The sequence below is a fragment of the Mus musculus genome, chromosome 8 (assembly GCF_000001635.26).
Source record: "Mus musculus strain C57BL/6J chromosome 8, GRCm38.p6 C57BL/6J".
Classification (NCBI taxonomy): domain Eukaryota; kingdom Metazoa; phylum Chordata; class Mammalia; order Rodentia; family Muridae; genus Mus; species Mus musculus.
The window spans coordinates 110477621-110494794 of record NC_000074.6 but is presented as its reverse complement, the minus strand read 5'-3'; the positions used below and the strand labels follow the sequence as shown (position 1 = coordinate 110494794).

Below are 17174 nucleotides of genomic sequence, written 5' to 3'. Positions count from 1 at the left end.
AGTTGTATGTCTCTAACTGGTTCATCATGTGTCTGATGTACCCAGAACTAGATAATGGAGGACTTGGTAAACGTTTGCTTAATGACCGAGTATTCCTGAGTCTATCTATCTGTCTATCAATCTATCCACCCACCCATCAGTCCGCCTACCAGCATAGCCTCACACCACCTGGAATGGCCTCGAACTTGCCTAGTAACAAAGGACCAGGTTTTCCCTGATTCTTCTGCCTCACCCACCCTCCTGAATGCTCTGGGACTACAGGTATGTGCCACCGTATCGGAGTCCCACCGGTCGTGCTGGCAGTGATGTCCCCTGCCCTGGGAGTGGCTTGTCTGTTTGGGGTGAGCCCTCTCAGTTTGGACTCACCGACAGAGGCAGGATAAGTGGTACTCCAGGGAGAAGGTTCCTTTGTGAAGACCGGTAGTTAGACAGTACATTGAACTCAAAGCCAACTTTCCCAGTGTTTTTCAGTGTGATTTCACGTTCTGTGACATGGTCAAACAGCTGGGGAGAGGATGAGAAGAAGGACCATTACCTGTCTGTGGGATTCTGCTATCAGCCCGACAAAAGGGATCCCCAAATGTCCACCTACATTACATCAGATACCGATTAAGCCACATCGAGCATAGTAAAAGGAGGCTTCCTGGAAAATCTAAATTTTCTAAAATAAGAGGATTTGATTCTGATCTGATCCTATTAAAACACAGTATTTACATTTAGAATATTCTAGAATTAATTTTCCCATTGGTACCATGAGCCATAGAGGTATAACATGTCAGTTGAGATTTGCTAGCATGCTTTATGATCTCATATGGTAGGCTTAATACCCTCAAACTGAGGCCTACTTTAGGGGTTCCAAGGACAAACCAGGGCAAACCTAGCTGCCTTAGGTAGGATCAGGTCCATCTAGGTGGCATAGCTCTAGAGATGAATTGAAACCAGTTATTAGAGGGCCCTGGAGGTGAAGAAGAAAAGCCAATTCTATTTGGATAACAGGGCAGAGAAGACAGCAGTCAGCGCTGGATGACTCTGAATGCAGATGCAGTCTTCAATCTACACACATATCTGTGCACACACACAATTCCATAATTTCTATTTGCTATGTAGCTATGTGACAGCAATCAAATGAGGCAAAAATGCTAATCAGTAGAGTCTCTGAGTACACAACACACAGAGAATCAGCTGACGGCCACCTCTACCCCAGTTAGAAAGCATGTTGTGTCTGAGATGTGCCAAGATCCAAGTGAAGGCAGGGTAGAAGGTTCTGGAGGTGGATGCTCCTTCTGGAAAGGAGCTGAGCTGTGGCCAACTGGATGAACAGGTCTGGGGTGGGGGTGGGGCAGAGCGGGACATGAGAAGAATAGTGCATGAGAAAATATGGAGGCAGCGAGGGCTGGGGTGTATGAGAGGCAGTAGGTAAACCTGCTTGGCCACAACTAAATGGATATCTTATAACGGGGGATTATGGTCAACTCGATGTCTGTATACAGAGCATCAGTAAAAAGAAGAGCTTAACAGCTGGGTGTGGTGGTACATTCCTTTAATCCCAGCAATCAGGCAGCAGAGGCAGGCAGGTCTCTATGAGTTTGAGGCTAGCCTGGTCTCCATAATGAGTTCCAGGGCTATACAGAGAGACCCCCCCACTTCAAAAAACTCCAATGCCCCCCAAAAAACCCAAAACCACAAGAGAGGAGGGCTTAACAATGGGGATCCCACAGACTCCCCAAATGTTACAGGCTATTGCCAGTATTATAGGTCACCTTTAAGAACTTGACAGTAAGACCCTATTGTCAAAGATGCCACACATTTGAGTCATGGGACATGAAGAGATCCAGCTGGTGCTCTATGGGAGCTGCATCCCTGCTGGCTAGCCTAGCTTTCAGGCAGCTTGCTGGAAGGTGCTGTGGGAGCTACTGGGGAGAAAAGTGACCATGAGCTTCACCTAGCCGTGACTCCCGTGAACTACAAGGACCTGCCTGGTACGACAGGGACGTAAGTGTTATAGGAGTTACAAACTACCTCTTGATTGGTTGTACGGTTCACCCCATAAGATGGCATGGCCACCTGCCTCTGAGGCCTGTGTCTACATAAGCCATGGTCCCCGGGGAAAGCCTCGTACTACTTTAATTCTGCTAAAATGACATTCTATTAAACTGGCTTCTAATAAGGTAATGCCATTTATTAGCGCACCTCCCAACCCTCACGAGCAAAGCTGCTTCATGGAGTAGAGGACGATGGCACAGAGACCCAAGCTGCTCAAGTGTGGAGAACAGAGATTTCAGAGCGCTCGGTTCTAAGTGGGAGTCTACATCACGCCTCTCCTCTCGGGCTCGGAGATCTACATGGAAGAGTGGGGCATCAGGGTGGCAAGATCCGGGCGTGGTAGGTAACTTCCAGACCGAGCAGGGCAGCTGCATGGAGGGCAGGAGTGGGCATAGAGTCCCCAGCCCTAGCCAGGAGCTACTGGTATTGGTTTGCTGCTGGAGAGTGACCGTTCTCTTTACTGGTGTGACACCAGCTATAGTAAGCCTGCACTCAGGAATAGTTGGCTGGTACAAACAGCCCTGAATGGGGGAGGGAGCATGAACTTGAGAGTAAGACAGAACAAGGTGGGGAGGGGGAGGAGGAGGCTGAGGAGGATCTGAGAGGAGCTGGGTGAGGGGTGAATGGGATTAAAATACACTGTGTAAAATTCTCTAAGAATAAAACCATTATTAAAAAGACTCCAGGGGCTGGTGAGATGGCTCAGTGGGTTAGAGCACCCGACTGCTCTTCCGAAGGTCCGGAGTTCAAATCCCAGCAACCACATGGTGGCTCACAACCATCTGTAACAAGATCTGACGCCCTCTTCTGCAGTGTCTGAAGACAGCTACAGTGTACTTACATATAATAAATAAATCTTAAAAAAAAAGGCTTAGGACATCCTCAGTAAGTGATCTAATTGGGGACAGAGAAGGGAACTCTTGGTGACTGTCTACCTCGACCAGGGCAAAACACTGACTGGTGGGATGGCATCGCTGTCCACCCCCATCTCGTAGATGAGAGATGCTGAGGCTCAGAGAGATGAGGCAGGATTCCTAAGGTAATGGTGGGAATCCAGACAGGATAAGAAAACAAGACGAAAACCAAAATAAAACAAAACAGAACAAAAAACCCAGAACAACTACAACAACAAAACAGAAGTGTGCTCTTTTCTCAGCACTGCGCCGCTGGGATGAGCTGCCCAGGGGATGATGGGATAAAGATACACTTTCGGGAAAACTTATCTGACAACGACGCCTAAATGGGTCAGTACCGACTTGATCCCTTGCTTGGTATGTGTCTGTAGGCCAGAGGTACTGACGTTATGTGTCAGGGAGTCTGGTTTTGAAAAACTGAAACCCTGGGCCCAATGCTGGGTCCACTGAATCAGACCCCAGGTCCTTTATGTACTCCAGTATGGGCAGACTGCTGTAGTATTTAGGCATGGCAGCTGGGTGTCACTATGCATGCATGCAATCCTAGCCCTTGGGATGCGTAGGTGGGAGGATGAGGAGTTTGAGATTGTCCCTTGGCTACAACAGTGAAGGTTTGTGGTAAGCTGGGGGCTGCATGACACCCGGTCTTTCAAGATCAAAACCCAAAACATCGAAACAATTATCTAGGTAGGGCCTGTGGTGGGACTGGAGTGATTTGGAGTGGGACTGAGGTGGGTAACTTGGAAACGCTGCACGCTGAGGGTATGTGGGGTGTGTGGGATGGGGCAGCAAGAAAGCCTTGGAGCCTCTGACTGGAGGGGTGTGAGAAGCTAGTGCTAATGAGAGAGACAGAGGGACAGTAAGCAGCTTGTGATGCTGAAGTGGAGGAGGCACCGAGGGGAGCAAGAGAAAAAGACTGAAAACAGGGACTGGGGCAGGGAGCTGAATGTGGATGAATGGCCAGAGTCCTGAGGACCACAAGCCACGTTTGAGGCAAACCCAGAAACCCTCCCACCCCCCACCCCGATGTCTGCAGTACCTGCAATCCATAGTTAATGTCCTTCGTGTCAAAGGAGTAGTTGACCAGGGACGCCTCCCCCTTCAGTAGTACTTCATAGGTGGGCCCTCCTTCCACCTCACACAGAGCTTTGGCCCGGGCGATGATGTCACAGTGTCCATAGAAGGTAAACGATATCTGATGGCTGCTGTAGGGCCGCAGAACTCCGTAGAGAGGCAGAATGTCAAACACCTGCACAGAAAGGCATCCCACAAGGGACTGACTGTCAGGGTGACGGGGCTGCCGTGGGTGAGTTAAAACTCATTCTTGACTTGCATTCTTGTTTTTTATTAGGTATTTTCTTTATTTACATTTCCCTATACCCTTCCCTCCCTTCTCCCCAACCCCCCACCCCACTCCCAACCCACCCACTCCCACTTCCTGGCCCCAGCATTCCCCTGTACTAGGGCATATGATCTTCGAAAGACCAAGGGCCTCTCACCCCATTGATGGCTGACTAGGCCATCCTCTGCTACATATGCAACTAGATACATAGTTCTGGGGGGTACTGGTTAGTTCATTTTGTTGTTCCACCTATAGGGTTACAGACCCCTTCAGCTCCTTGGGTACTTTCTCTAGCTCCTCCATTGGGGACCCCGTGTTCCATCCAATAGATGACTGTGAGCATCCATTTCTGTATTTGCCAGGCACTGGCTTAGCCTCACAAGAGACAGCTATCGCAGGGTCCTGTCAGCAAAATCTTGCTGGCATATGCAATAGTGTCTGGGTTTGGTGGTTGTTTATGGGATGGACATTCTTGACTTTTGACTCTCGAGCCCGTGTGAAGGTGACAGTGGAAACGCTCCGGGTAGATGGCATTTTCCAATTTGGAGAAGGTGCTGGGAAGTGTCAGTGCTGGGTGACTGAGGACCTTGGGGTTATCACTTACTTCTTCTATTCCAATAGACAGCATCTCATCCTGTTCATAGATCCACATGCATTCTGGGTAGTCCGGCTGGCTCTGGCTTCTTTCCGTTCCCGCGGAGCTGTATTTTATCGCCTGGAAGTGACAGAGGGAAGAAAAGCTAGCAAGCACACGCCACGGCTCATCACTAATGCACACCTCTCCTTCCTTGTAAGAAGAAGGAAATATAGCGACTATGATGGTAAGAATGGAGCCTGTAGGAGATGGAGAGATAGCTCAGTGGCTAAGAGCAAAGGATTCTTGTTTGGTCCCCAGCACCCTTGCTGAGTGGCTCATGGGCATCTGTAACTCCAGCTTGAGTGCATCTGGCTCCCTCTTCTGGCCACCATGGGTACTGCATACATATGCATATGCCCACCCTAACACAAGACTAGGTAATTGAAAATACATTTTTTTTTAAAACCTGGACATTTTTTTTTCCTATGATGACACTTGGACAATGCTCAAAATGCATATATACGGACTTTATGGCAGAGTCATTTTTAACAGAGGAGTTCTGAAAGTAAGCTGTCTGCCCACCAGAAACAGCACACTTTAAACAGCATGTGTATGGCACCTCTCTTTCCACAGAGGATGACTCCATGTGTATTTGTGGACCAGGATCAATGCATACAACATGCCCTTGAGAGAAAAGGTGTGTTTCATTCTTGTGAGATTACAGAGGCCTCATGTGAGTCAGGCTCTGAAGGCATGAGTGGGTGGGTGGGTGTAAACTCACTCTGAGGCCTGAATGTGCAAAACCATTATCTGGGAGATTGCTAAGAATTTCAGTAGTATTTTCTTATGAATGGTGGGATTCAAAGGAGTCTTGTTCTGATATTTCTGTATTGCATGAATTTTCTGTGACAAGAGTCTCTGAAGATGGACATTGTTGAATATTCAGAAGACAAACGTGTGAAATGAAAAGGTAGGGAAAGATGTAAGGAAAGAAATTACAATCAATTAATAGTTTACAGTACTCATGCATGTATATGCATCTCTGTCCTGTGCGTATATGTTTGCCTACACCTCATGTGGTAGAATAGTCTTCACAAGCATCATTTAAAGTATTAAAAGTAGTTGGCACATATTCATGATGCAAAGGTAAGGTAGCAAAAAGGGTGTATGTGTTACAAAATAATACTTCCAGCAATATTCCTTACTCTTCAGTTTCAAACAGGTAACCACTGTTGCTTTATTTTTTTTGATAGACTCCATCTGATTATTGTCTTAATACGATGAACTTTTGAGAATTTATTTTAAACTATTTTCATGTGTATATGTGTGCATTTGAGAGTGGGTAAGTGCGCATCAGTGGAGGTTCCACAGAGACTGGAAGATGGCGCCAGATGCTCTGCAGCTGGAGTGACAGGTGCTGTGATTCTCCAGCTGTGGGAGCTGCGGGGCGTGTCCTCTGGAAGAGCAGGGCGAGCTTTTAACCTACTCTCCCGTCTTTACTTGACTAATGCTTACAGAAGTCATACTATGGACTAGTTCCAGGTACAAGGGATAAAATGGTGGACAGAACAGGAGAAAGAAAACCTCTGCCCTCATGACCCTGGTGCTTCTTGGCTATTCTGTGCATAAGCAAACACACACACACACACATACACACACACACACACACACACGCATGCACACACACACACATGCATGCACACACATACACACACACACACACACACACACACACACACACACACACGCACACGCACGCGCATGCACACGCACGCACGCACGCACGCACGCACGCCACCATTTAAAAGACATAGATTGCTGAGTCTGTGACCTGGACTGCTTGGTGCAGGCATCTCCTCACTGAAGTGGGAAAGGATAGTGGTTCCCACCACCAGAGACCGTGAGAATAAAGCTTACGAGTATGGGAAGTGTATTAGGTGCTCAATATGCGCTAGCTTTGGGGGCTGGAGAGATGGTGGCTCAGAAAGAGCGATAGCTGTTCTTACAGGGATCTGGGTTCTATTCCCAGCACCTGCCAGAGTGCTCATTACCATTTGTCCAGTTCTAGAGAATCTGATGCCCTCTTCTGGTCTCTGTGGGTACTGCATACATATGGTGCACATTTGCACACGCAGGCAAAAATTCATATATACGAATATATATTCACATATATGTATATATGTATATATATACACACATACACACATAATATTAAAAAGTAACCATTAGTTGTTGTTTTTATGTACTTCTGCCTTGACAGGAATGGTAGAGTACTATGTGTCCTTTTTTTTTTTTTTAACCTAGCATTCTTTATTTAATACGGAAGAACCTCTTTGCTTTTTATAATAGAACTCCTAGCACTGCCTTGTGCAGATGTAATTTGGTTTATTCAGTTAATCTCCTGTTGGCACAATTGTTTCCAAAATGTTCATGCTCTTATAAACAAAACGGTGATGTACAAGGCTAGTTTTAGCTTCACATAAGCACAGAGGCATATCTGGAGAGTAATTTAGAAGAGGAAGTATGCATTTTAAATATTGATACACCTGCCAAGTTACATGTCAAAGAGGCTACACCAATTTGCTCCTGCCTGTATGTATGAAAATCTCTGCTCATGCCTATTTTTTTGGCCACGACTCAATTTTAGCTTGGACGTATAGTAATTTATTTAGCATTTTTTCTAATTTCCTTTTTTTCCTCCTATTTCTAAGGTGCAAGAAGAAATATCTTTTTAGTGGAGAACTCTGTGTCTCCAGCCTATATACTGTCTCAGTCTATTATCCTAGAGGAAGTATTTAAGGGTGTGTATACTGTATAAGTGTGTGTGTGTGGGGGGATGTTACAGGTACGTGTGTGTATGGCAGTGAGAATGTGTGTGCACAGATGTATTGTGTACACATGTATTGTGCCTGTGCACATGTGTATACATGTATGTGGAGGCTAAATGTCAATGTTTACGTCTTGATCACTCTCTACCTAAGTCTTTAGAGATGGAGACTCCCACTGACCCTGGAGCTCAGCCATTCAGCTAGACTGTGGGGTTATACCTAACTACACACACACACACACACACACACACACACACACACACACACACACACAGTGCTGGGACTGCTGTTGTTGTAACCCAGGTGCAGGAGATCTGAACTCAAGGACTCACGCTTGCATAACAGCCACAGAGCCATCCCTAGCCCAGGGCTGTGAACGCGCCTGTGGCGTATACTGCATAAACTGCGTTATTCCCGAGGAAGCTACTGCTCCATTAGCCAGCGGCCTTTAGGCTGGGAGTGGGAAGAACACGTGACCACCCAGGCCTGGAGATGACCAGTTTTTCACCTTTTGGAAATCTGTGTCCTGAGGCATCCTGGCCTCTCCCTGAGGTGCTCACTCTGGGGAGAAGCGACCTGGACACAGCTCCCCGGCCTCTCACGCCAGCTCCCTCCCAGTGCTGGGCTTGGCGCTCAGCTCCTGGCTCCTCTCTGCTTTCCCTTGCTAACCCGGCCCAGGAGCAAAGGAATCATACTTCTGAGACCATGGTGGATGTCGCGGGCTTTTTGATTTCTTCGGGTCCAGCTTCGTCATCCATAAGGATCGTCCTGGGGAGTTTAAGGACACGTGAGCGTCACTGGGGCTGCAGCTGTCGCCACCAGTCCAGTCAGCCGCAGCTGTGCCCAACCCCCACTTGTCTCTTCCTCTCTGCCACATCCCACAGTAAGTGGAGTATTGCTCAAGCGACACTTTCTCTAAGAGGTTAGCTGGTGGTGCTCGGCTGTCCTCTGCCTTCACATGTACAGAGTGGGCCACGGCACTGCACAGTCTCCCAGTGGCCACCCTTTCCTGGAGCACCAAGCTTGTGTCTAGCTTACAATGCATGCTGGGAAGCACGGGCAGTTCTCCAGACCATTCTCCGGTGAGTCCTCGATGCTCAATGTTCACCGTTATAATGTTTGACCTTGTTTTTGAGACTTGGTATCACTGTGTAGCCTAGGCTGGCCTCAAACTCCTCCTGCCTCAGGCTCCTGAGTACTCCATGTGCTACCATACCTAGCTGAATTTCCTAATTACTCAGAGCATCATATTGTGAGGATGCGGCATTTGATGGACGGATGTTATTTTCTGCTTTCTACCTTGAGTCCCATCCTGCAGAGCTTCGCTCTGTGAGGGAGTGAAGGGAAGGAAGGAAGGACTCCGTGCCCTGGGATTAAGAGCTCTGGCCCTGCTCTGAGAGCAGAGATGGTTCTCAGCTCTCTAACTCAGGGCCCATGGTGGGCTGAACACCTAGAATCCTCTCATGCAACTGTTGGCTAGTGTATGGCTGAACGGACAGGGAGGGATGGAGGCTGAGGGTGTTAAGCTCGGTGAGAGGAAAGAACGCAGCTAAGGACAGGCCCACGGGGTTTTGCCTCCTTACTTGATGGAATCACTGAAGTCCATCTCCGTATACTCTACAGTGTGTGGGGCTGCCAGAGAGCTGGCGGTGACCGAGGTGGCCGCGATGGACTCCATCTGGGACAAGAAGGCGCTGTAGGGCTTCATACATGGTGCAAACCTACCAAGACAAAGAGGCGCTGTAAATTAGAGATCGTTGGCTCCTGGGCTCGATCCTCAGATTTTTCAGGGGTCACCCAGCTCAGCCTGGATCCAGAGTCTCCCCCTCTGAGCATACACAGACTCCTGGGACTCCCCCTCTCCCATTTTCCTTCTCATTCCCGGTTGACGGTGAGCTCCCCCAGGACTCGATTCTGACAGAGCACCAGATACAGAGCACTGCCCGGACTGCACGGCCAACCATGCATGGGAGCAAATGAGGGTCTGCTCCCAGAGATGCCAGAAGGCAGAGCTGGGGTTGGGTGTGTGTGTGTGTGTGTGTGTGTGTGTGTGTGTGTGTGTGTGATATGTGAAGCTCGCCCTGCTGGGATCATGAAAAAGAAGAAAAGAACAAGATCTGTCTCTTATAACGCTGAGTCCTCTGCATCTTGCTCAACACGGCTCAATGCTGGCCCCATTGGCAAGCTTTGCTGTCACTCAAGTTCTGACTAAACAGGCTCAGAGGAAGACATGTGGCTGCACAGGCTGGCACCCCAGTGCTCAGGTTTCACTCATTATATTAAGAAAAGGGGCTGGCGAGATGGCTCAGTGGTTAAGAGCGCCGACTGCTCTTTCGAAGGTCCCAAGTTCAAATCCCAGCAACCACATGGTGGCTCACAACCATCTGTAACGAAATCTGATGCCCTCTTCTGGAGTATCTGAGGACAGCTACAGTGTACTTACATATGATGAATAAATAAATCTTTTTAAAAAAAAAAAAAAAAAAAGAAAAGCCTTTGGTTGCCACCAAGGTCAGGGCTCACCCTTATCTTTTCTTTCTGGGCACATGTGACTTGGCTCTGGACTCCTTCGCTTCTTCCCCTATATCTCCCTGTAAGTTTCAGCCCAGGTCACTTATTTAATTATTCCCAGACCCATTTGAAGTCAGCAGAAGTTCTTGGCAGGGTCCTCTCTTCCCTCTGGAGTGGGAAAGTCTCCCTGGCTTATCACAGCTTCTCATTCACGGTTCAGGATGGTGCTCACTTCCCATGAGGCTGGGAGTACTGTTTCCCGAATCTCAGGCACCCTGTTACCACCTTCTGATTTCTGCCTCCCCAGCATTACCCAATAAAACGATTTTATTGGGGTTCGGTTTGCTTGCCTATTTGATGAAATTTAACAGATACCCAAGTATCTGCTGCCATGTTTGTAGACAGATGGTTCCTTTCATTCCCTTAGAAGTTATGTCTCATCCTTGTGGGTTTGTGCTTCATGGCATAGTGGGTAAGTTCCACCCACAGCTTCATAGAAATGGAACCCGGCATCGGTACTGACTGGTTCTGACTTCTCTGGTTCAACATGAACATTTTAATGTTAGTCTTGTTACATGGGACACTGAGTAGTTTTTCACAGTATGGATACTGATCTAGCATCTTGATGATGGACACCCAAGTTGTTTCCAGCTTTTGGATTCTGCTCGTAAAGCTGCTATGAGCTTTGGTGTATAAGTCTCTATGTGGACACATGTTTGTTCTCTGCTTTGATTAGGATCTGGGTGCTCCCTGAAAAGGCTCCTGTGTTAGGGCTTAATCTGCAGCTTGGTGCCAGTCACAGGTGATGGAGGTCTTGGGAGGCAAGGCCTTGAGGTCCCTGGGGAGTTAGCATTAAAGGACATAGCATGACACTGCTTTCTCCTTCTGCTCTTTGTTCTCCGGCTCACAATGAGGTGAATGGTTTCACTGCTTTCTATTCCTGTATTGCTTTGTCACAGACCCAAAGGAAACAAGACACAACCAATGTATGAACGGGAAGCCAGTACGGCTGTGAGCTGAAATAAACCTTTGGCTTCTTGATTGGCTCAGGAGTTCATTATAGTAGTGGAAAACGGAGTCACTCATTCTTTTTGGACAAATTCCTTTGTAGGCAACTGCTGGATTATATGACCTCTGCATGTTCAGCCTTAGGGGCCACTCTGAACAGCCACACTTGGCATTCAGATTAATTTAAGCCATTTACAGCTTATGTGGTGGCAGCTCCTATAGTATCATTAGTAGGCTTATTTTAAGGGAATGTATTTATAGGATTACTACAAATGGAATCCTGGTCTTAATTCATTTCAAAACTCAACAGGGGAAAATAAATCAATGTTATTTATCTGCCCGATAAAGGCTCTGAGTGGAGTGTTGCCTGCTGTTTTATGAAGGAGGATCAGTTGGCTTCCCCTGGAGGAAACCCGAGGTTGGCATCATCTGTAACTGGGCTCACTACGGAACCATGGGCTCTGGGAGGGTCAGGGTCTTTTCAGCCCTGCAGCACAGAGGCTACTAAACAGAGTCAGTGGATGTTTGATTAGCTGGCTAGCTGGCAGGGTAGGCAGTTAAATGAGAGCAGGTGAGGAGAAGGAGTAGGCTGTACTCAAACCCCCACCAAGGACGGCCTTATCTTTCTTGAGCTTCCACTGGGCTTGTTCTAGATCAGATTAGTTGACTCTGATTTCTTGGCAGACCCTCTCTGTTGGAGGGCATGGGAGGAGATACAAGAAGATCTCCAGAGAGAAACTTAATATAATAAAGACTCTTGGCTCCATCCTTGGGCAGATTCAGGTCTTGGGTAGGGAGGGCCCAGGACTTGGTTTTAAGTCAGTCCCAGATGCTTCAAGTGATGAGCAGCCACCATGGGTGGGAAGTCACTGTGGTAGCTCAGGACAGAGCTGATAATTAATGTGGGGTTAACACAGTAGCCTTACCAGCTAGGGACAGTGAAAAACAGCGTTAGACAATTCTGAGCACTTATTAAATCACCCCAGGTCAGCACAGATGCCTGGGAGACCCTCTGCTGGGCCATTGTGCATATAATAGCAATCTCTCTTCCAACATTGGCACCCCCCTCCCCCGCCCCCTGGGATGTCTTCCAGATTAAAAACAGAGCATGTGGGGAATGTCTGTCAAGGAAGAACACAATGCTGCCTGTGTCTGCACACCCAGGGAAAAACAACACCTCAGCTGGGAAGCAGGAGGTCTCTGGAAACAAACAAGGGAGTTCAATGCAATGAGGCCTTAAGCAGAATAGAGGCTTTAACTTGTTAAAACCCGATGCCCCTACCCCCATTCAAACCCAACCTTGGTTCTGCTCCCCACCCCCCATCCCCACCCCGCAAAGATTCATTTTCCCTTCAGGTATAGATCAGATTCATTTCCTCTTACACATAGATTATTACTTTCCTGTCCTCCTGGCTCTCACGGGATTGGATCCCGTTATTTTTAAAAGAGAGTAGGCAGCAATCAAGGAAAATCAATAGTGCTCCAATTCTAGAAGGTTCGCTGGAGACGCCAGGGAAGGACACTTCTTGGGCTGCGACAGCATCTTCTGAATGTCCAACACAGGCTGATGAACAGCACTGGGCAGGCTCAAGAGTCCCTCTCTTTGTGTTTCATTGTAAACACCGGGGTTAAGGATCAATACGAACCTTACGCTGTGAAAACTACAACAGCAACAACAAAGTCCACCTCTCTCATTTCCTGTGCTCCTCCTCTGCCCCCCACCGCAAGCTCTAACACAACAAAACAAAAGCCCCAAGAACAAGCTTGTACTTTAGAGGTGTGTTGGAGTTCTCAGGGTGTCTGTAGACTGGAAGGTGTGAAGGTCACACACACTCAGGTCTGGGCAGTAAGGTCCAGGTGGTGGGGACAGTTAGCTTTGCAGTGGACACAGTTGACTGCCAGTTTGCTTATTCAGTACATTTGGGTTCCAGAAATGTCCCTTATTGAGGGTCAGAACAGCCTCTGGCTTTGTGCAAGGGGCCTGCAGATGGGCTTTATCTGGCTAGACAAAGACAATCAGCACGTGTTGTTTCCCAAATGAATGCTTAGGTGCTGATGGCCCTTGTCGCGATCACCCTGCTAGGAGGATGCGCTCAATCGCAGATACTGTGGGTTCTGGGAGCACCTTTCTCTGAAGCATTGCTCTGCTCTGACAGAAACTGCCCCTCACACCAAGAATTTCTCAGGAGGTTATGAGCCTTTCTGTAGGAAGGACTCACAGGCAGGCAGAAGACTGGTTGATGGGTGTGAGGCTCAAAGAGCCCAGCTTCCTTCACAGTGAGAGGGACAAACTCTGGAGCCTGGTCCATTCTCCAGGGTTCCCTCGTGGGATGGGACTGAGGTCAGAGTTAATTTTGCAACCACAGCTCTCGGTTCCCCTTCATTCTCTCTGGCTTCCCTCTTCTCTTCTCCTGGGGCTCTTTCCTCAATGCAGCAACTGTCCCGGCCTCGTCCTGGAGGGAGCCCACAGTACTTCTGTACAGTTCCAGAGAGGAGAGATGCTGGCTTCCAGCAACCCCAAGGCCAGCGGACAGAGACAGAGACAGAGACAGAGACATAGGAGTGGCTATAACTGAGCATGCAGTGCTCTGACAAAGCTCTTCATGGCCAGACTTCCTACTCTTGTCTACCCAGGAAGCCTTGAGTCTCCCATTCCCCACACTCCCCATCTCTTCAGTTCTCAGTGAAATTCTCCAAGTACCAAGAAGGATCTTTCTCATGGCCAGTCTATGGAACATCCCTCTGCCTAAGGCAACTCTACGTCTTTACCCAGTCCACACTGATGTGACTTCCAAGCCTTAGCTTCACTGTTTTCATTGGGGGCATAGTCCCTGACCCCGCGGCCATGCTATGGGGTCATATTCATGGACTGTTGTGATCCACTCAGCAGCCTGGCCTGGCTCCACCACCACTGTCCCTGGCTAGTGATGCCATATCAAGTTTCAAGACGACACTCACTCAACATTTATTGAAGAAGGAATTCTATCCAAAAGTCCCACGAGGCTGGAGATGGCTCGGCAGTTAGAGGGCTTGCTATGCAAACGTGAGGACCGGAATTCAGATCCCCAGAACCCATATGAATGCTGGCTGGGGTTGGGGGATGCTTGACTGTGAGTAATTTCAGTGCTTAGAAGGCAGAAGTGGGATTCCTTAGAGCAAAGCTGGCTAGTTAGGCTGGCGGAACCAGTGAGCTGTGGGTTTATGTAGAGGACCTGCTTCAAAAAGTAAGGAAGATAGGGACAGAGGAAGCTGCCTGCAGATGTCCTCTGCCCCCCCCCCCCCCATGCCTATGACCACACATAGACAACACACACATGCACACAGAATCTTGTTTTGTCTAAGCACTGCATTGGATGGCATAGAAACGACCACAGTCATCTCTCCCATTCCTGTAAGCACAGATTGCAGAAGATGTTGCCTCCCCCAACCCCACCATCAAGTAGAGCCTATTTCCTTCAGACCCAAAATCTGGTCTTGGCCAATGATACTGCGTTAGAAAATGTGATGCAAACAGCTCGTATATCATCTAGTGCCACGCTTAATATATATTTATTGTATCTTAGGGTTAAAAAAGGCGATTTCTCTTCTTTCTCTTGTTTCTAATTATCTCGCTTTGAACCGCTCTCCCTCTTTCCCCTCCTCTCTCTTTTGTTCCCCCCTTCTCTCCATCCCTCCCTTTTCTGAATCCCTGTGTCACAAGCTGTTCTTCCTTCCTCTTTCTAAAGGGAGCAGATGGAAACCATTGCTTTTAACCATACTTCTAGATGGGACATTCTCCTGTGTCCTAAACTCAAAGTCCCTGCCGTGCTCCCACATTTACTGCCTGGATGTATGCGGTCTGCCTACCTTGGAAAGCAAGTGATAGAAGCAGACTAGGCTGCTGGAACTTTCCCTGCTAGCGTTTACTCCAGCTGTGCCACACGAGGAGGAGGGGAAGCCAATGGGAAAGCAGCCTGCCTCAGCCCTCTGACGTCATCGTGTTTCCAGTGCCTCCGATTGGCCGTGTGTGCCAAGGGGAAGGCGGTGAGAGCTGAGGAGCTGAAGCTCAAACCTCTCAAGTCTTAGAGATGGAGCCGGTTAGGAGGAGTTCTCACAAGTGACTGCCCTTTGGGGCCACGCGTGGGATCTTAAAAGACCTAGGCCCTAGATACAACAGGAGAGATTGGGTTTACTTGGCATCGGGCTGTTCGGAAGCCCCTGCCATGGTTCCAGTGTGCATTCAAGGCTGAGAGGCCATGACCCCATCACCGTGGGGGAGAAAGTCACAAAGAAGGTATGTGTGCCAGTGGGAGCCTGCATTCAGTATCCACAGCCAATGCTGTACACCAGCATCCTGCCAGGTACTTACTTAATAAACACTGCCCAATTTGATCTCCGCACCAGGATGCCACAAGCCCTATCGCTTTTAAAATGACAAAATGGAAGCGAACAATTTGCTGAGCTGTGCTAAACTGACCCCAAAGCTCACAGCTTTGCTGGCAACCCTCCTGAGCCACTGGTGGCAAGTCACCGAACAGGCCTTCCTCTGTCTAAAGACACCACGATCCCCCACACAAGGAACTTGTATTGACTCATCTTGAGCCTTCTCTTGTAGTCTAAGGAAAAGAAGACCTCACTGGCCTGGCCCTTGAGGAGACACCTTGGGAGCTTAGCTCTGAGGGGAGTAGGGGAAGACAGTTAACAGAATCTACCTTGAAGCTCTCTAGAGAGATTTCAGTGAGAATTGGCCATTTCCGTGAAGCTCCAGAAGGTGTCCCCACTGCTACACACTCTCGGAAGGGCCGCTGAACAGGTAGCCTGAAATCTCCTAAATGTGTTCAGCTTCAAAGCACTTGAAAAAATACTTTCAAAACAGGAAGGCTTTAAAAGTCAGTTTCTTTGAGTTGTCTGGCCTCCCGTAGTGGTAGCTTACTTTGGGAGACTTCTAATTAATGTGAATATGTAGATGCACGAACTCCTTATGAATTCTACCACTAAAGGAGCCAAGCAAGCGTAATCCGGCCTGAGATCAGATCTGCTCCGATTCGTTCCACTGGCGTCTTTAGAAGCTGGCTGAGCTCACATTGAGTCTCCCTGAGGCTGATGTCCGCGGCTGATATTAAAGACACTCAGAAAATTCTTTAAAAAGGGTGAACCTGTAACAAGGTGACCAGGAGTCTTTTATAATAACATGAAAGCAGGGACAAAAAAAAAGTTTTATAACCCTCAAAACTGAAATGAAAAACAAAAAAAAACCAAAACAAGAAAACTACCTTTACTGGTTCATCTGTGGGGAAATAGAGCTGGCACTTCAGGAAACAGGAGTATACTGAGTTACAAATAGACCCGGACGGCAGAGACGCACAGCATCAGGATGGCTTTCAGTTTTCATGTTCTATACAGAGAGGGCTAAAGGCCTCCCTGATCCAGGGACCTCCCTCTGCTTTTGAAACCTTGGGTCTTGCAGGTGGGTCACAAAGGCTGCAGGTTTGTTTCTAGAAGCTCAGATTTGAGTGATGTTTGCAGTTCTCTCAGGCTCTGAGGTGAATCTGACCCCCTGTTTGGACCCCTCCCAGCAGAGGAGAGGAGATTCTTGGTAGATGGGTCTACCCGAAGTCTGGGCCTTCCCAGAGGCAGCAAAGCTAGACTGATGCGTTTTCTTTTACAGTGGACCCCAATTTACTAATAACTGCATTTTTGTAACAGGAGTGATTGGCATATATGCTAACACATGATTGCATATAGCGTGTGATTCCTCCAGGAAGGAGAGAGTGGGGCAACTGAGGGTGGTGGTGAGGGGTGGTAGGGTGGGGTTGGTGAGGGATGGACAGACAGACAGATGACAATGATCACAGAATGACAGGGCTTTGCCTGGCTAAATTTCATGATTCCAAGCACCTAAGGTTGGCTTGGGGAGTTGATAGGACAGACACATTTATTCCATTTCCTTCTACTGTCTGTGACAGAATCAG

General features: G+C 48.2%; 1 protein-coding gene across 7 annotated transcripts in view; it reads right to left on the bottom strand.

Annotated features, from left to right (window-relative positions):
- Window positions 1-17174, bottom strand: part of Hydin (HYDIN, axonemal central pair apparatus protein) — a 343286-nt gene that overhangs the window by 115459 nt on the left and 210653 nt on the right. For all 7 annotated transcript variants that reach the window (XM_030243552.1, NM_172916.2, XM_030243556.1 and 4 more), the window contains 5 exons: window positions 9288-9425; window positions 8400-8472; window positions 4904-5014; window positions 3997-4206; window positions 367-504 (listed from right to left, as the gene is read on the bottom strand). In XM_030243552.1, the coding sequence (XP_030099412.1) occupies window positions 367-504; window positions 3997-4206; window positions 4904-5014; window positions 8400-8472; window positions 9288-9425 (670 nt within the window). The remainder of the gene's footprint in view (window positions 1-366; window positions 505-3996; window positions 4207-4903; window positions 5015-8399; window positions 8473-9287; window positions 9426-17174) is intronic.